At 41.4% G+C, this 25,082-nt stretch overlaps 2 protein-coding genes and 1 long non-coding RNA gene across 9 annotated transcripts in view; 2 read left to right on the top strand and 1 right to left on the bottom strand.

The window, feature by feature from the left end:
• Window positions 1–22,045, bottom strand: part of tep1 (telomerase-associated protein 1) — a 30,703-nt gene extending 8,658 nt beyond the window's left edge. For 2 of the 7 annotated variants that reach the window (XR_013120790.1, XR_013120791.1), the window contains exons 1-36: window positions 16,694–17,467; window positions 15,681–16,218; window positions 15,377–15,532; window positions 14,383–14,532; window positions 13,899–14,063; window positions 13,347–13,484; window positions 13,032–13,103; window positions 12,766–12,887; window positions 12,445–12,602; window positions 12,118–12,227; window positions 11,802–11,880; window positions 11,422–11,611; window positions 11,004–11,220; window positions 10,384–10,536; window positions 10,036–10,107; window positions 9,832–9,953; window positions 9,066–9,140; window positions 8,835–8,981; window positions 7,699–7,990; window positions 7,453–7,574; window positions 5,806–5,919; window positions 5,079–5,196; window positions 4,707–4,895; window positions 4,417–4,601; window positions 4,123–4,264; window positions 3,814–3,993; window positions 3,618–3,710; window positions 3,197–3,329; window positions 2,902–3,061; window positions 2,672–2,790; window positions 2,496–2,584; window positions 2,299–2,413; window positions 2,055–2,099; window positions 1,675–1,882; window positions 996–1,116; window positions 236–360 (exon numbers count right to left, since the gene is read on the bottom strand). Coding sequence is in view for 5 of the 7 variants with exons in the window: in XM_076971955.1 (XP_076828070.1) it covers window positions 236–360; window positions 996–1,116; window positions 1,675–1,882; window positions 2,055–2,099; window positions 2,299–2,413; window positions 2,496–2,584; window positions 2,672–2,790; window positions 2,902–3,061; window positions 3,197–3,329; window positions 3,618–3,710; window positions 3,814–3,993; window positions 4,123–4,264; window positions 4,417–4,601; window positions 4,707–4,895; window positions 5,079–5,196; window positions 5,806–5,919; window positions 7,453–7,574; window positions 7,699–7,990; window positions 8,835–8,981; window positions 9,066–9,140; window positions 9,832–9,953; window positions 10,036–10,107; window positions 10,384–10,536; window positions 11,004–11,220; window positions 11,422–11,611; window positions 11,802–11,880; window positions 12,118–12,227; window positions 12,445–12,602; window positions 12,766–12,887; window positions 13,032–13,103; window positions 13,347–13,484; window positions 13,899–14,063; window positions 14,383–14,532; window positions 15,377–15,532; window positions 15,681–16,160 (5,156 nt within the window). In the remaining 2 variants the exon portion in view is untranslated. Of the gene's footprint in view, window positions 1–235; window positions 361–995; window positions 1,117–1,674; window positions 1,883–2,054; window positions 2,100–2,298; window positions 2,414–2,495; window positions 2,585–2,671; window positions 2,791–2,901; window positions 3,062–3,196; window positions 3,330–3,617; window positions 3,711–3,813; window positions 3,994–4,122; window positions 4,265–4,416; window positions 4,602–4,706; window positions 4,896–5,078; window positions 5,197–5,805; window positions 5,920–7,452; window positions 7,575–7,698; window positions 7,991–8,834; window positions 8,982–9,065; window positions 9,141–9,831; window positions 9,954–10,035; window positions 10,108–10,383; window positions 10,537–11,003; window positions 11,221–11,421; window positions 11,612–11,801; window positions 11,881–12,117; window positions 12,228–12,444; window positions 12,603–12,765; window positions 12,888–13,031; window positions 13,104–13,346; window positions 13,485–13,898; window positions 14,064–14,382; window positions 14,533–15,376; window positions 15,533–15,680; window positions 16,539–16,693; window positions 17,468–21,963 lie in introns of those variants that run through there. The other 5 variants (XM_076971955.1, XM_076971956.1, XM_076971954.1 and 2 more) reach the window with 5 other exon arrangements.
• LOC143474490 (uncharacterized) lies at window positions 15,967–20,169 on the top strand. Its single transcript, XR_013120792.1, has 3 exons — window positions 15,967–16,174; window positions 16,701–16,921; window positions 18,850–20,169. It is a non-coding gene; the product is annotated as an uncharacterized LOC143474490 (long non-coding RNA).
• LOC143474489 (uncharacterized) lies at window positions 21,105–24,090 on the top strand. The gene is made up of 5 exons (XM_076971957.1): window positions 21,105–21,872; window positions 22,912–23,007; window positions 23,090–23,195; window positions 23,585–23,684; window positions 23,770–24,090. The coding sequence occupies exons 1-4, from the start codon at window positions 21,383–21,385 to the stop codon at window positions 23,640–23,642; spliced, it is 750 nt and encodes a 249-aa protein (XP_076828072.1). The 5' UTR covers window positions 21,105–21,382; the 3' UTR covers window positions 23,643–23,684; window positions 23,770–24,090.
• Window positions 24,091–25,082: the final 992 nt, after the last annotated feature.

The following is a 25,082-nucleotide window of genomic DNA, read 5'->3' as shown; positions in this document are numbered from 1 at the left end:
ATAAACATAGGGTAATACACACCGCTTACTGTGTTTAGAACTGATTCCAACTTTCAAAACTTCCAACAGATAATTAGACTCACATATTGCACTGATCAAAAATGTTCCAAATAAGGTTTTAAGATAATCAAGCTTTGGCTTATTACCAAAATTAGTGAAACGACTCTATAATTGTATTGCATATTTTATTTAAGGATTTTTGTTCTAATCTTAATTTTTCCCGCAAGGTGTTTACCTGCAGCCAGAGCCAACATCCCACACCTCCACCTGTCCATTGTAAGAGGTGGTGCAAACAAGGCCTTCACTGAGAAACCTACATCCAGACACTCCATCACATCTGCTCATCAGTGTTTGCACTTCCTGGTTGAGAAAGACACCGGCATCATGAAGCACGAAGACCACTGCAGAGCATCACTTTAAACACTTCACCTGACAAAATATCTATAAGATGCATCAATATTCCAGTTATTAATGTGTTTTATACACAAATAGCATATATTATAATAACATTTTTCACTCACTTAAATATTTGTTGCACACACATTTGTACTACAGTATTAATATAGACCAATAAGTATGTTAAAGGCCTGTTCTAATTTTCTTGTAAAATGTACATTCTAGTTCTACAGCACATATTAAATTCTTTACTCAAACCCCAAAAAACAGTTGTTACATCCCCTTGGCGGCATGTCTCCCATGCTGACAGTACATGTGACTTGTTCCGCTTGTTTGTTTGCACAGCCCTGGCCTCCATTTTGTACTCTCCACCCCTCACCCCTCACTGTGCTCACCTGGGTCTTTTTCTCCCCTTGTGAATCAGGGGAATCCTCTTTGTCTTGTGCTGTAATGGATCTACACCCAGGTTTGGGTAAAGCTCCAAATGAAGTTCAATGATGCAACAGTGTCGGCTGGTTACTCCTTACACTGGATCGCCTACGGTGTCTACGCCTAAACTACGGTGTCAAAAAGCTTTTTTGCTGAACAGTAGGTGTTACCTGGTTGGTGTCTGTGTGGAAACAGTGCAGAGTTCCCTGTCGGGTGCCCACTGCCACGACCCCTCCTGCCGGACTCAGCGCCACACAGCAGGGTGTCCGCTGGAAGGTGGACACCAGCTCACTGTACAAGACAACCAAAACACACCGATTTACAGTAGCAAACATACAAGGGGAAAATAAGCACAAATGCCATTTGACGTCCTCAGCTGGCTGAACGTAATGGTGGTTTTGTACAATGCAAAAAAAAATTTCTAGCTATATGTTTTGTAGTTCAACAATAGCAGTAATAATTCAGTAGAAATCTGCAACAGTATAGAATCTAGGTTATAAGATTTAGGTCATAAGTAATACGTTTATTTAAAAAAGCAGAAAATGTTATCCATTACATTTTTTAATTTAGAAGCAGGATCCAGACATGTAACTAGTGATTTAGACTCATGTATCCCATCTGTTAGCATTTAATAGACATTTTATACATAACCAAAAAAATAGAAATCACAGTTTATAGTCCTGACTCTCGTTATCCTATTATAGTTTTAATGATAATTATCTTTATTAAGTATAATTTATAATATTTATTATTATTAAGAAGAGCTTTATTAAGCTTTTTTGCATTAAGTACTAGATGTACTTCCTATACTAACCCTGGCCAGTAACAATAACCTCACACCAGCCCTACCCAGATGCTTGTTGCTGGCCTGTGATCTTGTTCATCCACTTTACTGCACGCACTCCCCCCTGTTTGGTCATCAGGTCAGCCCAGACATGAGCTGAGGACTCATCTGGTTCGTTAAGAGCTTGCTGCACAAACAGAGCTGGCCAATGAGAGAGGAGGTGGGCGTGGCACTTCAGGAAATTGTGACAGTCCTGAAGCTCATCGAAGTGATCTGTGAAGCCGAGAGATGAGAGTCATTCAAACACAGGACTCACAGACTATGACTGAGCTTCATATAGAGGTACCTCACCAAAGGAGAGTGCTCATACAGTATGTTATAATGATATAAAATGAAAAACATACTATATAAACTAAAGTAAAAAACAAGACAAAACCAGGCCTACCAGATGAGTCTCTTAGGTTCTGCTGGTCTATTGCATGAGACTTCACTATTAAAGAGATGCATTCAGATTAGCAGGGGCCAACAGACCTCTTTGTTTCCATTTCGTTATTAGTTCATCACATATATTTGTATACATGCTCCCATCTCATTGGCAGTTTCAACTGAAGTATTTATTTATGGACTTACTGAGTGTTGAACGGTTCTCTTAAAAACACATGAAAGGTTTGAGTCTATAAATAACTTACAAAACAAATCGTAACTCCCCAAGAGGGAGTACAAGAGTCCATGTCGAACGTTAGCATACAGGAAGTTGTAACTGGAAAGCAGGAAACGCACAGCCTCCCACTGATGGCACTTCATCTGAGCAGTGAGATGAACATGTGAGCTCAGTGAGTAATGTTACAATCAAGCAAGGTCACAGTCAGTAGAAGGACACACTAACCAGGTGTGTGGGTAGGTGAGTAAGAGAGTCTGCATCACAGTAAACAAATGTATCTTTTCCCAGAGGGTCTGAACACACCCAAAGGTGAACTGTGAACATAAAACATATACAACATAAATACAGAGCAAATAAACAAACACCTGTATTTAAGAGTTTTATTCTATAATGTGCCATACCTGCCAGTATTAGATATGCCCTGTTTCTGTCCTCCTCAGTGGACAGATAGAGCTGCTCAAAAGCTGACCTCACACCTGTGATGGTCAGAGTCAGAACCTCATCTGGCCCATGGATCAAACTGCAACAGAAGTTAGTTACAAACTAGAGAAATTGCAGATGTTATGTCATTTCTGCATGAAATTGAACGAAAAGAAAAAAACGCTAAGAAATTGCAATGCTACCGATATACCTTCGTAAATTCTGGGCCAGCTGTGAAAACGGCATCATGGGAACATGGCTCTTTGGCTCCCTGGCTAGCTGAAGCATTTCCTTCCAGGAGAGTGAGTCCTGAATGGAGCTCAGGTCATTGCTCAGAGTCAGCAGAGAGTACAGGTCTCTCTCCCTCAGAGCTGTGGGGACACCAGGTCAACGTTCACTGACAATACGACTGATACAATTTATATTCAAGATAGGTGGACAAGGGAAGGAAAAATGCTAAATGCTTTTTCAGCCATGTCACTTGGATGTCTGAAGGGTTGTTGTACCAGTGGAGCTGACAGCTAGAGCTGCCAGGGTCCAGGCCAACCCTCCTCCCCCGTACTGAGCCTGCAGCGTGCGCAGGTTCTGTTGTACCAGCTCACACAGCGAGTGAGGAAGAGTCTGCAGCCTGTCCTTCATCTGCAAAATATACCACCATCAAAAGGTACATCTTTCCAAAATGGTGCTGGCCTTCCAGACCCCATCTCCATCCATGCTCCTAGCACAGCTGATCCAAACCTCTATAAACACCAAAATACATAGAACCAAAATTGTGGTCCGCCTGGTGGGCCCAGAGGACCTGAGGTTGGATAAGTAAAGTTTGTGCATGAAACCGCATTGCAGTACTACACAACATCACTCAATCATCTGGAACACCATCAGACCTTCATCACCTGCCACCATCACCACCATTACTAGAGGCCTAACCTTTTCAAAGGAGGCAAAGTTTCTCAGCTCTTCACATGCTAAATGGAGGTAAAGTGGACTCTCAGCTCCCTTCTTCATTAAGAGCGTCTGAAGCTACAGGAAAAAAAAACAGGGTTAGTGGAACCACCACTGCACTTAGCACTCCTGCAACAGTCTGATATTCTTCTGAATGGGAATTGACACTTAAGGGACAGACCTGGTTGCTAAATGCAGAATCGCTCAGTTTTTCCCCATACACACCAAGCTCTTTCTGAACAATCTCATTTCTCTCCATTACTGATAGGTGTCCCAGTGAAAACAAGATGGAACCTTTCTTTTTGCATAGGGCTTTCAGGAGGGCAGAATCTGTGGTGACACTTAAAACTAAGCAGACACCCTAAAGAGGATAAAAATCAGCAATTTAATCGTGTGTTTAATCTTATACTTATATTTACATACATGTTTTGGTACTGTTGATGTTTATTCAAATACCAGATATATGTGTGGACAGTTGCATTCCTCTTACTTTGGGAATGCGTTCTGGTATCCATTCAGAAACCACTTGTCCTCTAGCATCATGTACAAGGTCTGCCCCATCAACAAACAGGGCCAGTGAATGGCCTTTTCTGACCTCAGCCAGTTTAGCAAAAAATTCGGACAACAGGTCACTAAAGAAATAAGAGAAACAAAAGCACATTCTTATGTCTAGTCTACATTTCCATTACACAACAATTCCTGTCTTCCCACATGCAAAGACAGCTTACTCTAAACTGAGATTTACAAGTTGATTACCTTAACTACATACATATTGTTTTCTTACTTGTAGGACATGCCAGGAGCCAAATTTTCCTCCTCTTCCTTCATTTTCAACCACTGCACCAGGCAGAGTAGGAGCTGATTGACCATGCCAGCAGATTGGCTGGCAGCTGTAGAGTAGAATATGACATCACAAAGAGGCGTGCTCTTCAGCTTCTCCAAAGTCCTGAGTGCACGTGCCAAGGCAGCCTGAAGACAACGGAGAAAGAAATGCAACAAATATTCAATCGATGTTTTGCTTTGATTGTGCATGATTGTGTTGGGTTTTTTTTTTTTTTGTATGAAACCAGTTACCATGAAAACACTTTTGCCCTCCCCTGGAAGCCCCTCCACCAGTAGAATTCCTCCTTTTTGCTGACACTCTTGAACTTTATCTACTGCCATGGAAACCAGCTTTCCTCTCGCATGGAAATGCTGTTGGTGGGAGTCCTGATATACTTCCTGTTCTTTGATTTCCAATGTCAGATCTAGCTCATCTGCTTCCTGTGCACAACAAAAAGGAGAAGGGTTGAAATGTCAGAGGAATTAATGAATGAATGAATAAAGTCATTACTCCAGGAGCTTAAGAAAACAGGATTAAGGTGCTTAACATAAAATAGTAGACTATACAGAAATAAGTTTGTGACAATTAATCAGTTTTTCTGATGTTTGAATTTAAGGCCTGACCTCCACAAAGAACTTCTGTAGAGCTTCCCAGAGATCCTCCATCACAGCCTTCCTAAACTCTTCCAGGCCTTTCACACAGGGACGTCTATCTACAACTCCACCCCACTCACATGGATAGCTACAGATAATGAACACAGTGAGATCAATGCATACCCACATGCTCCAGAACAGTACACTCCCCCCACACGCTCCAGAACAGTATGCTCCCCCACACGCTCCAGAACAGTATGCTCCCCCCACATGCTCCAGAACTGTACGCTCCCCCCACACACTCCAGAACAGCACGCTTCCCCCCACACGCGCCAGAACTGTACGCTCCCCCCACACGCACCAGAACAGCACGCTCCCCCCCACACGCTCCAGAACAGTACGCTCCCCCCACACGCACCAGAACAGCACGCTCCCCCCACACGCTCCAGAACAGTACACTCCCCCCACATGCTCCAGAACAGCTCGCTCCCCCCCACACGCTCCAGAACAGTACACTCCCCCCACATGCTCCAGAACAGCACGCTCCCCCCCACACGCTCCAGAACATTACACTCCCCCCACATGCTCCAGAACTGTACGCTCCCCCCACACGCTCCAGAACAGCACGCTCCCCCCACACCCTCCAGAACAGTACACCCCCCCCCCCCCACACGCTCCAGAACAGTACACTCCCCAACATGCTCCAGAATCGTTCACTTACCCACACCCCAAGACACTTAAAAGTTCAAATACTTACTTTTCCAGAACTCTGAATCCATTGTTTTGGATTGATCTTTTCAGGTTGTCCATCTTGGCTTCTATTTCCTTGGAATCAGCTGCAAAATCTGCTTTCCATGCTACAGGGACTGTGCTGAATCCAGCAACATGCGGCATATGAGGAGGAATACAGAGGTCTGATTGAGGTGTAGCAAAAATCATCTGGAACTCAACATCAGTAAAACCAAAGAAATTGTAATGCATAATCAGAAGCCCCCAGAAGCCCTGTCCCTGTTTGCTTTCATTCGACATGTGGAAGTAGAGAGGGTGGTCTCAGGGGCAAGTACCCTGGGATACAGTTGAACACAAAACTAGACTGGGCACAGAACACTGATGTACTCTACAGGAAAGCACAGCGTAGGTTGTTCTTCCTGAAGAGGCTGAGGTCTTTCAATGTGTGCAATAAGCTACTTAAGATATTCTACCAGACTGTGGTAGCCAGTGCTCTCTCATTTGCTGTATTGTATTGGTGGAACCAAAGCCAGAGAGGCTAACAGACTGAATAAGCAAAGTCTAACAGACCAATGAGGAAAGCCAGGGTGGGTCTAGAGATGGGCATTCTGGAGACAGTGGGCAAGAGGATGAAGGACAAAATCAAAGTAATTCTGGACAATCACTCTCAGACTCAGTAAGGTACTGTGGCAAATGGGCACTACATTTTGTCATAGATTCATTCCATGCAAGTGCATGATGGAAAACTCCAGACATTCTTTTGTGCCCACTGAAATTAGACTATCAATAGCTGAGTACGCAGCCCATCCTTAAAATGAGCACACTCCTCACACATTGATATTGCACTAGATTTGTGTATCATTACACATACCACACATGCATATACTGTTAACTCTAAATATACGTCTTATAATTTAAGAAATATACAATAACTAATGAAGATAGCATATTCAGATAATGTTTACAAAGTGCCATATATAATACATACACCCATCCACCCGCAATGCAGACCTATCATTGTACTTATATACTATATCATATTGCATGTACACCCATTAGTCCTCCATAAACCTGCCGCAGTTTTACAGTTACTTTCATTACACTCCATATCACTAGTCAGAGCACAGCACTAGCTATAAATAGTATTGTAGAGTCTCCCAGGTTTGTGTTTTTCCCCCAATCCTCATTTGTGTCTATTCTCTGCTGGAGTTACTGCTGTAACACCCATGGGAATCAATAAAGGAATCTCATCACATCACACGTTACAAGATAAATACATGATGTTAAATCTTGTATAAAGTGCTATCATCAAGAGCCTTCAAAATTTGATGGGGGAAAATAGAAGGCATGGAAGCAATTACAGCTAAAGTTCGGGATGCTGCTCTTACAGACAAGCACCATAAGAACCCTTGTGCTGGACTGCAAATTCAAAGGTCACTGGTATTGTTCCCCAGAACGAAATATAAAAATGTCCTCTTTTTAAACTGCTCCTATAGCTCACCTATTAGAACAGGCAAAGGTGTTCACAACACCAGACTCATGAAACCACACATAATGTCATACTGTAAATCATACTGTCCTATATATACAGTCAACATGTAAGTCAGTCTGGATAAAATGCTCTAATAAGATAAAGTCAAATGCTGTAAATGTTACTGATTTTGTTTTTGCATACCTGACCAGGTGGGGTGATCTGAAATAGAACAACATGCGTTTTTTAGCAGAGGCAGGATGCAGGGACTGAAACTGCAGAATCTCCATCTCTGTGATGGACAGTCCAGAAGGTGCAGAGTCCAGCTGGTGAAGGAGGCATAAAACTGATGTCACGGCCACATCAAAAGTATCTGTAAAGACTGTAATGTATGACCATCTGTTGTGTGCAAACATCAAGACCGTGAGGGGGAAGTTCATTTGGCCCTACCCAGCTGTACTTGGGCAGGTCCGGCAGGACAGGCCGAGGTGGCACCAGCCCATATCGTTCTCCCAGAATTCCAAGCAGCAGTTGGCTGCGGCAGACCTCGGACAGACAAAGTTCCACGTTACGGCCCAATTCCTCTTCAGTGATGCCCCAGTGCAGTTCTACCTCCTGCAGGTAGAGGCAGTGTGGTGCCGCACGGCGACGTAGGTCTGGAAACACACTATGCACCAGCACGTCTCTCTCAGAACGCATGTCACGGAATGCTGATGAGATGAAAACGCGAACCTCTCGCCACCTGAGAACAAGAGAAAAAAAATGGATGGAAAAAGTATATATATGATGAATGGGTTTAACTGCAGGGCTTAATTCTAAATGTTGTTTTTTTTACATTTCCATGCTCTTGTTAAAAAAGACAATATGCAATATTTCTTCACATTAGTATGCAGATTGCACAGGTCACTAGCTACCGACCCTCAAAGGTCTATCAGCTCCTGCATTGGTTGTCTTGCAATTTTGTACAGCTAAACAAAGACTATTCTGATTTAATCTTATTCCTTGTTATTCTGTGATATATATGTATATGACATACACAACCCCTGGCAAACATTATGGAATCACCAGTCTCTGAGGATGTTCCTTCAGTTGTTTAAGATCCCAGACATGACAAAAAACTTAAGGCATTTCAAATGTCAACTTTCTGGCTTAAAAGAAATCAAGAAAAATAATTGTGGTAGCCAGTAACAGATTTTTAGAACAAGCACAGGGGATAAATTCTCCACAGGGGCTGATTTCTCCACAGTATTCTAATTTTTTTTATCCTGTTTTTGTGGTTTTTTATTAGCTAGAAGCCCAAATTATGTAAAAATAAACAAATAAATACTTGAAATGGTTTAAATTGTTGGCCCTGAATTTATAATCTATGAAAGTTTAACTTTTTGAATGGAATTATGGAAATTAATAAACTTCTCCATGATATTCTAATTTTTTGGAATGGGTCTGTATATATCTCACACACATACACACACAAGTGAAAAACTGAGCTCTATCTCTACTGGTCACACACTGGGGTCAGAACTTCTTTGAATCTTTGATAAATTAGCTTTCTTTCTGTTTGCAGTGTTACTCTGGCATGATGGTACCTGAACTTAGGAGTGGTAGGAAGTGGGATGACATCAGTGACTCTTTGAGCCTTATCATTGCCATCTACTGGAGGACAGATGTTGTGCACCTTGTCAATGCACTCCACATGATCCAGGAGCCTGGAGGAACCTCTCTCAGAAACAAACCTGCAAGCATGGAGCAGTTTTAAAAAAAAAACTGGAACAAAGCTCAACAGATAACCCTCAAGAGACCTAAAAGAACAATCTTACTTCAGGATCTGCTCACTAAAACCATACAGGCAGACAGTGTTTTGATCCTGGACATTAGTGTTAGAGGTGTCATTCCTGAAAGGAAAAAAAAAATTAAGGGTTTGTAAATACTATTCAACAAAAATAGTTTCTTGAGTTTTCAAGAAGATCTGAAATATTTTCTAAGGATTATTGAATATCAAGTCTGACTAATGGTAACGACAAACAGGTATGTACAGTTTCTCTTTGCACTAATCCATTAAGCTTGCAAAGTTAATGATAGGAAAACATAGTTTGATAGATAAAGCAACAGAATACATATACAGAATTTCTGTAATGACACTATGTAATCAGTTTACAAAACAGGTGACTATTGTTCAAATGGTTCATAGTAAGTGAACAGTTCCCATCACTGCTGTTGTCATGGTGCATCATCAACAGTGTAGACTACAGCGTATGGGGCGACGCCTGGCTGGCTGGATTCATGCCTTAATGGATTTGTTCATCATGAACATGTGATTTTCTTTCCGGGGTACTGTATTTTTTTACATTAAGTAAAAGTAATATTAATTTAATTTGTATTAATCTTTATTTTAAGATTTATCACTAAAAGTAACACTGCAATCAATTATGTTACTTTAGTACACTGTTGCTTTGGGTTAGGGTATGAAATATTTATTTTTCAGGTAATCAGTAATCCTACAAATAGAACGCTTTCTTTGGAAAACCTTCCATCTCATTTCAGTGACAAAAGGTAGATAATAAACCGTGACCGAGCAAAACTTACTGAGCTTTCAGGAGCAAGTTGATAATGAAAATCTCGCCACTGGAATTCTTCCGGTACCTATTCATATTTCTTTCAAGAGCAGAGTCCACCCAAAAATCATTCAGTGTGATTATGGTATCCACCTGTGCAGCAGAATGTTTCACTCAGGAGTGAAGAACTTTAATGCTCTCATGGGTCAGCACCTTCAAAAACAAAAAAACTAACCTGGGTCTTCTCCTCAGTCAGCTTGGAGAAAAAATCACTAAAAGATATCCACTTGGAGTCATCTTGAGGTTCCTAAAAATAAAATAATTATTCAATATTATCTTGGTGGAATATGCATTTCTGAACATTTCTGCAGTCTACATCCTCCTACATGATGTATGGACCTTTTTTTGAAATTATGAACATTTTTGTCAAAATGAAGTGGTCGTACTTAATATGGTACTGAACTGATTGCAGGGATCAAACAAAACACACAACAACAACAACAGAAACATGTTTCCATTTGTTGGCAGTTGCCTGGCATCAGTACCATGAAGTCCAGCAAAGCCCCAGTGAATGGAGTCTCACCGCTGTTTGCTTCAGCACATGCCTCACGCTGCCCAGAACGTTGTCAGGCTCAAGCTGGATCTCCTGGACACCACTGTAGCATGTCAAAAACACCTGGGAGTGCTCACAGCAGTAGCTCAGCATGACAGTCAGAAGGATAGCAACCTCCTTTTCCTAAAGACAGAAAAGACATATGGTTGCCAAATAGCAATTGCAAACCCTGCAAAACCCATTTCAAACTTTTTATCAAAACTTCAGACACTGAACACAAACCAAACACCAAGGAGGTAAAAAAAGGCCAAGCTTTCTAGTTAAACACACTGTCAGCATTCCAAAGCATGACATTTCTAACAGGTAACAGTAAAGTAAGTAAGTCGTAAGTAAAAACCTTTTATATATCACTTTTCACAAAGCAGCTTTACATATGTCCAAGTCCAAGCCCCCAGTGCGCAAGCTAAAGGCAACAGTGTCAAGGAGAAACTCCCTAGAGCATGAGGAAGAAACCTTGAGAGGAATGAGACTCAAAGGGGGGACCCATTCTCTTCTGGTTGGCAAAGGATGGCACAATAACAACATGAACATTAGGATGCAACCAGTGAAATAAGTAAACACTGATGATCACAGATGCACTGGCATCTCACCGAAGGTTGGTGCTTGGTCTTTTCCACGTTCTCCATAGATTCAGGGGGCAAACAGAATCCCTCTGCTCCCGCCCATTCATCTTCTGTGAAGTACTGATCACAAAGGATCAGGGTGCGCCCAGGAAGAAGGGGAACGTTGTACCTACAGGAGATCTGCACGGCCTTCTCCAGGGCCTGTCGGTAGCAATCCAGGAGGTCCACAGTGTATTTTCTCTGGCTGAGGAACCAAGAGGTATTAACGAAGGTCTCAAGCAATCCACAGGCTCCTCTTTCCACTTTTTTCCACCTCTTTCCCAGTTCTGCAGTTATTCAGTTATGGAACTCTGGCCAGTCTGTGAGTACTCCATCTCCAATTATCTTATTTGTGCTTTAAAGTGTTGATAGTCATGCTAAAAGTTTATTTCTCAAAAGGACTCACCTCGCTTTCTCTATGAATCTGCGTTTTACACTCAGCAGGCGGTGAACAAAAGGTACTGCCCTCGTGGCACGAAGCCTCCTATGGCTGGCCGACGGCCAGTCATCGCCAGGGAAACACCTGCCTTTCGGAAGCTGCATCAGAATCCTCCGCAGGATGTCCTCGGAACTGACTGACTGCACAGCACCACCAACTGGACATGCCAGAACATTACACTTATAAGACAACAAAAGGAAGAAATCCCAGATTTGGCATGTTTTAGTTCTGTGCATGTTTATAACCGAGTGTAGTGAATCAGGTAAGGCGGATATTAAAATTATTGCTGCATATTTCCTATACTCAGTTTGTGCACAGCATCGATCACACACGGTAGTTTAGCTTACGGATGGCGTTGAGGTCCATGATCACTTTATAGGCTGATAGGAATTTGAATGGGAGCTGCCTACTCTGAATCACAGCAGACTATAAGAACAACAGACATCAGACTGTAAGAACAACAGACATCAGACTATAAGAACAACAGACATCAGACTATAAGAACAACAGACATCAGACTGTAAGAACAACAGCAAGCATGTGAGCGTTCACATCTTCCTTTACAACACATTACTTGTGAGATTGGTTGTGAAGAGAGAACAAAGACAACAAAAAAGAAAGTAAAGTGAACTAAACTGAATGTTGAGATGCTGAGACATTCACCTTTGATGTAAGTCGCTGCAGAACTGTCTCATGGTGCTTGGCACTGATGCCCTGGGTGATCATCTTCCTCAGGTTCCTCAGCATGGCCACATAGGATAAAGAGTTGCTGTCTACAATAATGGGAAGCACAAAATAACACACTATTAACCTCCATATATAAAATATATATTCATGCGTGTGTGTATGTGTGCTCTTAGCTCTTAGTCCTACTCCTGGAGATACCATATATGATTCATGCTCAAATAAACTTTGTCTGGATTAAGTGCATGTTTTTTATGGGGTTTGCTGGAGCGGTCTAAGACACGTTGAGGTCTGCATTCCTCAGACCTATGAGCTTTTCCCATGTGGCAGCTGTGTTTCCCTCCTTCCTCAGTCTGGTTTCCCATGTGTCTGGCTGCCTGAGCCTCATGCGCAGTCCTGCTCTCTCACTCTGCCATACCCCACTCAGGCCGCTGCAGGCAAATGCCTTCGGATCACCTGGGTACCTTCGCGCGCGCGCACACACACACACACACACACACACACACACACACACACACATTGATCAAATCCAGAATTACTTTAATATAAGCATACACATGGATAAACACATACGCTTTACTAGGGTCCACACAATATATTATAGGAGTACAGGAAAATGGGCCATACCTCTTCCCCAAAATGCTCATGACGAACTCAGCAGGTTCTTTGATATGTAAACGCTGTATTAGTTTTTTCACACTGAACTTCCTATTGTTCTTTGTCGTTGCAGTGTGCTGGCTTTTCAAAAGCTGAACCACACACACACACACAAACACACACACACCACCACCACCACCACCAGTGATTAGTAAGTTGTATCTAACTTGGCCTGATACTTAAAGAAGCAAGCTAGGAAGATAAATAAGAGGCCTCAGGTGGCAGGGAATACTCACATATTTCTGAAGGGTTGGCACATTTACTCTGAGAAGGTTAGCCCACCTTTTCCACTGCTCAGGGCAAGCATCCTATCCAGAGCAGGCGAGACGCTCATATGAGACACAAAAAACACGGAACTCTTTGCGTAATATTTCAATAGTGTTTCACGTGACAAGAATTTTGTCTGAAAGAGTAGTTATTTTGAGTATTATTTAAAGGGTCGGTAGCACAGATCTATACAGAAGGTGATTCAGATTTTGTGTTTTCATTGTGTTCTGACTTCACTTTTGTCTTTATCATTATGGCGTTCAGAGACAAGTAGTGTGCCGTACCAGAGCTTTGCGTGTCTTCCTGCTATGTTTTCCTCTGTGTTTGCGGGTATTGTATTTTGCTAGCTGATACTCGCTGAACTGCTTGAACTTGTCTACTAGCGCTTTTTTCAGACATGTGGGTAGAGATGGGCTGAAGCACTGAAAAAAAAATTACAGCACTTTGTGAGACAGCCACTGAAAAACAAAACAAAAACAAACAGCTATAACTTAAATTTGATAAAACAGAAACTGACATTTGGTCCGAGTTGTTTCATCAACTAGATGTAAAGCGTCTCAAATCCAAAGAAGGGAAATGTAAGATGTTAAACTCATTTAACAAGGATTAAATGGTGGTTGGAACTGCAGATTTCTTGAAAATCTAGTTATGAATCAAACCTTGTCTTTTTATGTCTAAATGAATAGCCATGTTTTGAACTCTGCTGTATTACAATGCTCGGACAACCAGTTTTGACATGACTGTCTGAGACAATGGCTCAAAGATGTGCAAATAGTGACACAGTGCTTAGGGCGTGAGCCTTTGAATTGCCCAACTGAAACCTTCCCTAAACATACCATGTTATAGATTCTTGGCACTTCCAGCCAATCGGATGGCAGCTGCACCGCTGCACCAAAGTACTTCCGCACGTGGGGCTTAGAATTTGACAGGTGGGCTGCTAGGGCAAGCAGGAAGTTTGACATGATGTGAATGTTCAGAACCTTCCTGGTATAGACAGCCACCTGTTGGGTGATGGTGAAATGACATGAAAGAATAAAACTACTGCACAAGAGAGAAAGAAAAACAACCTCAGATACAACAAATGTGTGATACAACAATGCGGTGAACTGTGGAACATGTAGAACATGAGGCAGAAATAAACCACAACAACATGCTCACAGAGCCTCTTTTCCTCAGACACACTGTAACTTTTGTTCTGGTCTTGAAACACTATAGAGCTCAGGGTCCCCCTTTCCCCAAACACAAACACACACACACCAGGAATCCAGCTTTACCACACAGATAATAACACAGGACATGCACACACAGCCACACCCACACCTTGAGGAGAAACTCTGGGTCACTGTTCGTTACATCAGCACCCAAATTCTTGATCTTGCTCCATTGACTTTTCTCATCATCCCAGTCTTTCTTACCAGGAGTATCGCTCTTATTGACCAGGGAGCAGGCCACTATATTTAGCAGCTCAAACTGACAGAAAAACAGAAGGAGATAAGCACAAGAAAACCAGATCAGAGACAATGTTATAATGCTAGATTGTTTGTTTTTTTCCATTGATATTTGGGTGAATAAAAAATTCTGAGTATGAACTTTAGAGTAATACATGTAAAATGCATTCCCCAGCATTGTAACAAGCTGACATAACACTTCCAGAATCCAAGCTATATTATGTGCAAATTAATAGGTTACAGTCTGATTAAATAGTATTCCACTCAAAGTCAGAAAGTCACAAAGTGAAAGAAAAAAGGTGCCAATCTAACAATCAGTGCATCTGATTGGCTGATCAAAAATGTGACAGGAGGACTATTTAGAGTTCAACTTTTGTCTTCAGCACAGCAACAAATCAAAAACTGTCAAAGCTTTTTTATGATGGGTGAGTTGATTGGTTGGGCATGATACCATAAGATCTGTCCCAAATGCATGTCTCACAATCAATGCATGATACTTGACAAGAATACAGAGACGTACTTCCCTAATGCGAAGCATCACATTCATTACAATATTGAATATACTGAATTATATAATGCATATAGATAAAAGGAGTTGGCCTATTTAGTCCTTCCAGATATGGGAATGATAAGATACGTACAATTACCATACAATCATACAAACACTCAATACAAGCTATATTAATCCAGAAGTGGATAGCCATGTTCTGAAAGTTACAATCCATTCCAGGAATTCATTATTTAAACCAGGGGAATTATTTAGTGAAACAAACTGGGTGAATCATCACTGCAGCACTTTTACTTTCTGAACATAAACTTTGACATTCACATTTTAGACAGATGATTTCAAAACAATTCTTCTATACCTTTTTAGCTTTTAATACATCTGCATGTTCAGCTGAGCTTGTTTCAAACACCACAAACTCTTCCCTGAGATCCACTGACTGCCTCTCTTCTTCTTCATCCTGTTTATGTTGCACGACAGGCATGTCTGAGGGCCGAACCTGTTCCTGTTCCACATCATTTAGATTTTTACAAATTTGTAGAACATTAACAAAAAAGTACATATAAAAAATACATATATTTTGAAAATCCTACTTGGAAAAACAGAAGAAAAAATAGGATAACTTTTGCTTCAGTCCTGTGAGAACAGAGGGCATGCCCACCTACCTGGGCCAGCTCTGCTCTGTGAGATTGTGTGTCTTCAGCACAGCATACACTGACTGGGTCAGTGTTTGTCTTTCTATATGCCACACTTGTTTGCTCTTCCGAAGGACCAGCAACAAAGGCACAACGGAGTTCACCCGCAGGGGGCAGAGTGCTTTGAAGCAGAGGGCTGACGGTGTGGAGAGTGCAGAGAGTGGAGGAGAGGGTGGGGAACAGGCGAGAGCTCTGCTTTAACTGGGTATTCTCAGTGCTGAGCAGAGAAGAGGGAAGAAGGGTGGAGGTGACAGAGAGAAGAGGAGAGGACGTGACAGTGGAAGAGAGCGTGGAGGGCTGTACAGCCAGGCAGGAGGTGACTGTCGGAGCTGCCCAAGAAAGAGGTTGGGACAGAGATGAGGAGGTCTGGACCATGATGCCGTTCTCCAGGCCAGCACAACCAGAGTAATGGAAACCCTCCAGCTGAGTTCGTGGATTTATCCCAGCCATCAGGGAGTATGCAGGTAACTGACTGGAGAGCTCACTGTATCTCCTTTATTGTCCAGAGCTGCAGGAAAGGAACATTTGTCTCCTGTTTAAGGGAGAAATTATCAAGACAATGCAGTACTGAAAGGACTGGGTGCGTCTTGCGAGTGCACACAGCCCTATGATAATAAGGGAATGTAGTATGTGCAGCACAGTGAGAAGGAGGTAGAGATCATTGTACTTTGACACTGTGTGGCTCAATTATTTGTCCACCAATGTTTCAGCAATCAGCAATGTTTCATTTGGTTTCAGGTGCGATTCAGATTATATTTATATAATTGCATCGTATACCAAAAACAGATTGATTGAAAAAAGCCAGATAACGAATAAAAGAAATCTAATAGCACAATACACAATTTCAAAATTATCTAAACTACTGAACACCTTGCCAGCTGAATAAGCGAATATAAGTTAAACACTGCACACATTTTGTGTCTTTGAATTAAAAAATGAAGAGAGGATTGTCAAAGATAAGCTTTTCGTTCATTCAAACTTACGCTTCAGGTTTCTGGAACCGAAGACATCGAAGCGATAATCAACTTCCTGAAACTACATAGACCTAATATACGTATACGCCTCGTTACGTGCTGGAGCGTAATCCAGCGACGCCACCAACCGGAGTCAAGGCAGAACGAGCAACTATGCTCGTATTTTGTTGTGTGGATGAAGTATTGAAGGCAGATCACGTGGCATTACCTTTCGCAAATAAGACTGGGTTATTACAGGTAATTTGGTTTATTTGACCATTTATAAATGTTATCTCGTCGTATCTAACGTTATTGCCAATCTACATAATACTAACAGCTGGAACTGGTACCCAATTCGGAATTGAGAACCATCGTTTCCACATGCGGTGGCCGAGAAAACTCATCGCCCTACAAATACACAAAGCAAATTAATCAAAATGACAACACGTACGTTCAGACACGTGTTGCAAATTCATAAACGCTGCAAATCCTCACACAACACAACGGAAGTGTTTCTGGACTAATTATTTTAAGCAGGAACTGTAGGTCAAACAGGAGTTGTGTTACTGTATCTCGTTGAACGGGACTCGAGTAGTAGCCTAAGGTCTTTAAATCTAGCCTGCTAGTTGTTTAGACAAAAACTACATTGTGTGTAAAGTCATTTTTATCAGGGTTTTTAGGCCCTAGTTTATGTCTAAATACCTAGCCAGCTATCTAGATTTAATGAGCATACAACTTACTCGCGATATTAGCAGCGACTACCTACCAGTGAACAGTAATCGATTTTATTACAGGTCAACTAAATTATGCAATATGTCTCAAAACGATTCCACAAAATAGGCTAAACATAACCTGATAAGAGACAAAGTCAAAGCTGCTTTGTCACAACATGTGTTGTAAAAAGTGCTTTATGAAAAAAAAAACCCGAAGAGATAAAAAAAAAAATACTTATTTTGGCTATGTTGATTTTCTCATTTAGGTGTTTTCAATTTATTTTCTTTTAATTTTTAAATAATTTGTTTATTAATGTTTTACAACATTAATATTTCATCATGTAAAATTATTGTAGTGTATTTTTGTTTTATATTTTTCCTCTCTTAAATACATATTGTATGGTATCAAACACTGGCCAATAGTACCTCTCTTTTTATATAACATTAACATTATGCTTTCTGACAATTTGGCCTAAAGGTAACATATATAATGAAAAAAGGATTGGTCCTAATATGGATCCGTGAGGAACACCACATTTCACATCAGCTGTAGAGGAGAACGAGTTGCCCATGTTTACTGAAAAAGTCCTATGTTCCAGATATGACTTAAATCATCTTAAGGCCACACCTTCTACCCCCACCCACTCCTTCAAACGACCGATCAGCATGTTATGATCATTTGTATCAAAAGCAGAGCTTAGATCCAATAGCATGAGGATGACACAATTTCCAGTCAACAGACACTAAGAGATCATTTATCACTCTGAGAAGGGCGGATTCAGTGCTGTACATTGCCTTAAAATCTGACTGAAAAATCTCAAATATACTATTAAATCTTAAAAATGTTAAAAGCTGAGAGTACGCAACATTTTCAAGTAACTTAGCTAAAAATGGTAATTTGGAAATTGGGCGATAGTTACTACACATTGTTGCATCTAGGTTTGGCTTTTTAAGCAAGGGAGTGACTACAGCATGTTTAAAAACTACAGGGACCATTCCAGTAGCAAGGGAACTATTAATGATTTTGAAGATATATGGACCTAAAACCTCAAATGGCACCTTGATCAACTGGGGAGGCATAAAATCAAGTGGAGTGGTTGTTAGCTTTGTGTTCAGCATAAAATCGGCAAGCTCTGACATTATAACAGTTTCAAATTGGCTGAAAACCCCTTTACATGGTAAATGGGTAAATGAAGAGAATGATCCAGATCTGCGTAAGGAATCAGAGATCTAAAAGTTTCAATCTTTCCCATTAAAAAGTTTTAAATCTCTTCACAAAGGTCAGGAGGTACATGTCCCAAGTCAGATACAGGTTTAAGTATAGAGTTAATTGTACTGAACAATTATACTGAGCAATTATATTCGAAAAATATACTTCTCTGACTGTTTTAACCACTAGATGATAGTTGTGTAGACAACTCTGGAATATATCAAGGTTAACTTGTAGCCCTTGTGTTTTCCATTTCCTCTCAGCTCTCCTACAGGCTGCTCTAATTTCCTGAGAAGAAGGAATCAGCCAGGGATGGACTTTAGATTTGACCTGTTTAAATTTCAAGGGAGCAACAGAGTCAAGAACAGCTATACAACTACAACAGCTGAAGGGGCTTATGTAAGATCCAGGGCTAAATGGATAGAAGAGGGGGAAAGAAGTTCTGCCTATTTTTGTCATTTCGAAAAAGAGAGACAGGAAAATAACTATTAAAGCTTTATTGATAAATTGACAGATTATAGAAAGCTCTTCTGAGTTCATGAAAGAAACTCTCCTTTTACTCCAAATTGTACTCCTCATCTTATTCTGATAATGATTTCAAATCATTATTTGATTCAATACCTTATCTGATTCCCCGTATTGATAGTGATTTCTCTATTAGTGAACTGGACACGGCAGTAGGACATTTATATTTAAACAAATCACCTGGATGTGATGGCCTTAAGACCAACTTTTACAAACATTTTTGGGATATTCTGTTTGAACTGTTTTATTTAATGATGACAGAAGCAATAAATGATTTGTCCTTCCCAGCTTCTGTGAAGCAAGGGGTTATGACACTTATTGCCAAAGCTGGTAAGGACCACACTATTTTAGACAATTTAAGACCCATCACTTTGCTTAATACTGACTTTGATATTTGCAAATAGATTGAAAACTAATATGCACCAAATTATCAGTCAGACACAATCTGGTTTTATGAAGGGAAGATCTATACATAATAATATTCGTCTTATACAGGACCTTATTTATTATAACCATCTTATCTTTTCCTGGATTTTTTACAAGGCTTTTGACTCTGTAGAGTTAAAATCTTTTGGTTTTGGAATTCCCTTTCAGAATATCATTAAATGTTTATATGAGAGCACAAATTCATAAGTTTCACTGTCAAGAGGAACTTCTCGATTCTCTATAGAAAGTGGAATTCAACAAGGGTGTCCCATTTCTCCTTTACTTTTTATAATGGCTGCAGAGATGCTCTCTATTTGTATCAAAAACTTCAATATTACCCCTCTTAATATGTTAGGAAGACCTCTTATCATTAGCCAATTTGAAGACGACACCACTATTTTTCATGAAGGATGTAAACGAGACTCCAACAATTATAAATAAAATTTATCCAAGTTATTAGTATGTTCTCGAAAGCGTCACGCCTTAAGTTAGATCTGAATAAATGTGGAAATTATGTCAGTTCATCCCACTGACTTACAAGAAGTAATAATATCCAAACATATATATATACACACACACACGCACACCTGAAGGTATAAATCTGTACCTTATCTATATCACAAAATCTCAATGTATCCTGTTTTGTTGAGCTTAAAGTAGCATTAAATATGAATGCTGTAAATGATTTTGAATTGTATTTACTGTACTTAAACTGTATTTAAGCACACTTTTCCAGCATCCTTTTCTAAAGCCATATACATTATGGAACTGGTCCCTCTTTTTCAGACCAAACTCACAAACATGCCTTTGTTGACCTTGCTTTATGCACTTGGGCAAAGTCAAAGGGGCTTCACAAAATATATCCCATAACATTGGAAGGATACAGTTGTCCAAAATGGCTTGGTATGCTGAAGTATTAACATTTCCCTGCACTGGATCTAAAGGGCTTAGGCCAACCCCTGAAAAACATTTTCATAGCCTTATTCTGTGTCCACCAAACTCTTCAGTTGGCACAATGCGTTCAGGTAGGTAACATTTTCCTGGTATTTGCCAGACCTAGACTCATCCATCAGACTGCCAGATGGAGAAGCGTGATTCGTTACAGAGGTGGCATGTTTCACATCACTTCTGAAGCTTGGCATTGTGCTTGGTGATGCAAGGCTTGCACCCAGTTGCTTGGCCATGTTAAACCATGTCATGAATTTTTTTTGTGCTGATATCAATGCAAGTGGGGGTTAACTCTGCAGTTACTGAGTCAGCAGAGTTGGCAACTTTTTTGCACAGTGCGCTCCAAGGTAGCATTTGGCGACCCCACTCTGTAATTTTAAGTGGTCTGCCACGCTCGAATTCAGGGAGCTCTTTCTAACGACCCGTTCTTTAACAACGGCATATTATGTGACTAAGATCTTAGGCTGGTTCTATAGGACTGGGTAAATTAGACATGTGGCAATCGGACTGAATGAAACACCTGAATTCAATGATTAAGAGGCGTGTCCGACTACTTTTGTCACTAAAGCGTACAATACGTCTTCTCTATGATTCGATGAAAAGTTAATCTGCCATACAAACGTCATTACCACCCTTAAGCACAGAATGAAGCAGGCACACTTCCGCCACTGCACACGAACAAGACGATAGGGAACATGCAAACGAAAAAACGCTCTGCATTGTTCGTGATACCCTAAATAAACGAGTTAAACAAATGTTCTGTAGCTCCAAATACGAAATCACGTCGATTTATTTTTCATTAGCCAGCTATCTGTGCGTTATATTGAAGGCGCGAGTCGGGTCTTGTTAAGTCAGCACGTCTTTGTCGCTGTAGCAGGCCAGCACGGACAGTTAAATATGGGGACGCGATCGAGCCGTTTGCAGGAAGAAACCGTGTCAACGTCTTTCGAGAAGGATGGTATTAAGCGAGAGTCTTGCCGACGAATGCGAAACGCCAGGCCGACCAGTCTTGTGGTTGATTTCTCCAGTAGTTTTGACCACGACTCCGAAGCTAACCGAAGCCGCTCTGAAGAAGGCAGCGATTCGGACACCGGACGGCAAGCGAGCGCTGACGGAAGTCCTGCTGACCTCCACATTTCTCCGTCTCTTACCAGCCAGTCTTCGCCAGCGGACGAAAACGGCGCCGTTGATGATAAACATGAGGACGATGACAGTCCCGAAAGCCCCGTTAATAGCGACCATTTGCCGGGGGAGGAAACGGGCCGCGTCCATCACCGCACTCTCTCTGAGCGTTTACCCGGAGGTAGACTCTCCACCGGGCGGAGGGTGAGGAGCACTCGCCCAGTGTCGGATGCCTGGGTCGGCCTGTACCGAGTCCGCCACGGCAGTAAGTCAAATATGCGTTTATGAATTCACCACAGGACGTAATTCACATAGACACCCGTTGTTTATACAGCCGGAATGTTGTATATACTCACGGCAAAGTTGTGATTCAGTAAACAGTCCCGAATAAACTTTAGTCAGTCAACTAGACCAGTGCAGGTTTAATGTCTTGTTTAGTAGCAGCGACCTCGCTCATTTGACCGGGTCTTAACACGAGACCAGCACGGTGTGTCTCCATAGTTATCTCGGTTATCAGAAGTGTAGATCAATCTAGTTAAGTGTGGTAATATTTCTAGATCGAAATAACTTTTAAAGTACATACATTTGTTAACGTTGCCAGCGAACTTGGCTGTGGATTTAATGTTAGTGACCTTGTCTTTGTCCTAAATGTAATTGGTATTACCCAGTAACTGTCACCCACAGATGCATGTGGGTAACACCTTTTTGTAATAAAGCAAAAGGGTTTGCCGACTTTCCAATATATCTGACTAGATTATTTCAAAGATGATTAGGAGGAACGCCTCAAATGTGAACCGCAGCATTGATGGCTATGGTTTAGTTCCGCTTACACACTGTCTGCTCGTTTGGCCAAGAATGTTGTCATTTTAAAGTGGTGTGTGTTTGGATAGAGGTGTGCGAATTGAAATAGGACACTTCAGATTTCCTCCTTTGGGAAGTGAGTCAGATTAAAGATGTCGAAAGACTACACTCATGTGAGCAGGGTTAAGTAGTTGCCCAAATTCATCAGCGTTTCTCAGATTGGTGGCAGGAAACGGGTCAAACGCTACCGGTGCGTACCGGAGACTGAAAATGGGCCACGAAGGTCCGCAGACGCACAGCGGCTACCGGTCGCATGACTGCGCCTCGATGTCATTCGGAAAATTAATAATTATACTGCTAACCTTAAGTTGGTGAGGTCATTGTGCTTGATGTGCTCCAGGCAGGATGTATGGATACATCCCTTGTTTTCCCCCCAAAGAAGCTGTGAAGATTTGTGAACTTGAACTGTTAAAATTGTTAATCTCTTTGAAATTTTCCCCTAGCAATTCGCTGTCCTTTCTGCACCAAAATGTTCCCGGGAGGCCGGATTGAAGAACACCTGTTGGGTTGCCTCACCTCTCCACCTCTGCCTTACAATAGTAAGCTCTGTCTCTCTTTCTCCCTCTTACACCAATCCCTATTGTCAAAGACTAAAACATTATATTTCCTCCTCCCACGCAGCGGACGTTCTCAGTAAAGACAGTGGAGAGTGTTCCATATGCCTTGAAGACCTTCTTCAAGGAGACACCATCGCCCGACTGGCTTGCCTATGTGTCTACCACAAAAAGTAGCTATGATCTCAGTACTTGCCCAAAAGGTCCAAAATTAACACTGTTAAAATTTGCTTTGGTGGAAAAGTAAATAACAAGCTTCACTTCTTTCAGAATTTCAACATACAAAAAATGTGAGGCTTAAATCACTGTAAGAACAATGTGTGATCTTTTTGTAATTGTAAGGCTAAATTGGAGTTTACTACACTTAATGTAGTTATTAGTACAGCCGAACTACATGTGTTTTTTTGGGTAGTAAAAAACATTTGGCCAGTAACTTTTTTGTTTGCCTACCAGTGGAAGAAAAGTAAACTGGGCCCTAAACAAAAAACAGACTCTTGTTTATTTCTAAGCAGTGTAAAGCAATGCAAAACAATACTGAGGTTTCTCTTCCGGTTCTGTACAGATGCATTGACTCCTGGTGCCTGGTGAAGCCTTGCTGTCCAGAGCATCCTTTTGATTGACTTTGGTTCCCCTCCCCCAGTCTCTTCAACTGCTTGACTCAGGTGAGCTTGTGCCAAATAAACCACAAGCAGCTTGCAGCATATTCCTTCTCTTAATAAAAAAAGTTTTTTTTTTTTTTTTGTATAGGAGACCCTGCCTGTGCCAGCCACATCAGCGTAACAAAGAGAAGATTTAAAACAAGAGAAACGATGAGCATGAGCTATGAGGATGGAAAGAGCAGGAGGCCATGCCCCTAAAGAGTGAGCTTGGATCCCACCCGCCAAGCGAAGAAACGTCTGATGCCACTCTTTGCTTTTCTCTACTGTTGACTGCTTGCTTGAATTAGGGGTCTACTCTGCTTGCTTTGCGTTTCACTCTCCTTTCACTTGGAAACGTCGGTGAATGGAACCTCAAAAAAAAAAAAACGGTAAAGCAAAATGACAAACGTAGCAAAAAATGTTATTGATAGTATTGTGTTCCAGTGGACACCATTAACCCCCAGCATGACATGAGGGCTAGGGGAAAGAGGCCTGTTTTCAGGGGATGTATGTCCAGTTAGAAGACCTCTTTTTGTTTTTCTCTTCCTTTTTTTATAAGAATGCTTGGGTATATTCTTGAGAGGTTGAGTTTATGTATGCGTATATATTGCACAAGGTGCCCCACGAGGCACGGTGGTAAACATTTTGATTTTCGCCCATGAAAATGTTGAAAATGTGTTGCTGTTTGTCCGTCCCCTCTTGAGATATTTAACATTTCATGTGCGGTGATGTTTGATTCACTGATGTTTGTTTTTTATATAATTGTTTAATAACTTTTGGCTGAGGTTGTTGACTGAAAATGATAAGATGAGGCACATGTCAAACTGGTAGCCTCGTCTGATTCTAGAGTCTGAACTCCAGTCAGCTCAGCTGGGCCATGCTCACTCGGGGAGCAGTGGTTTTGCTGGAGGTGTGTGTGTACGCATGCAGATAAATGGGACTTTGAAGTCCGGATGACGCTGCTTGACTTAAGGGAGTATAGGTGTCGGAGTACTCATTTGGCTTGATGTAAATGCACAAGACTGGAAAACGGTTCACAGTTCATTCTTCTGTGGCTCAGAGATCACCCATCCCTCCAACCCAGAGCCCCAGGTATGAGTGTGGCAGGCCTTTGAGTGCTGCCTCTCCCTGTTACTGTTATGTCTCACCTTGCAGGCAGCTGCCATTAAACACTTGATACTCCCCTTCCCCCTCTTTTAGATTGGAATTGCCCTTCTCCTGGTATTGTTACATACCCCAGAGATGTTTGGTCAGTCATGTATTGCATTTTATACATTTTTGAAATATTTGAAATGCAAGTATTTCAGAAGAATGTAAAATGCACTACAAAAACAGCATTTCAGTACAAGGAACAGCAGTTAATGTTTTTGTTTGGTTTGCTGCTGTATTGTCAAAAAAAAATAGTCCATGCTGAGTACAGGA

Source organism: Brachyhypopomus gauderio, chromosome 14, assembly GCF_052324685.1.
Source record: "Brachyhypopomus gauderio isolate BG-103 chromosome 14, BGAUD_0.2, whole genome shotgun sequence".
Classification (NCBI taxonomy): Eukaryota; Metazoa; Chordata; class Actinopteri; order Gymnotiformes; family Hypopomidae; genus Brachyhypopomus; species Brachyhypopomus gauderio.
The sequence above is the reverse complement of the archived record's forward strand: the minus strand, read 5'-3'. Positions and strand labels throughout refer to the sequence as shown.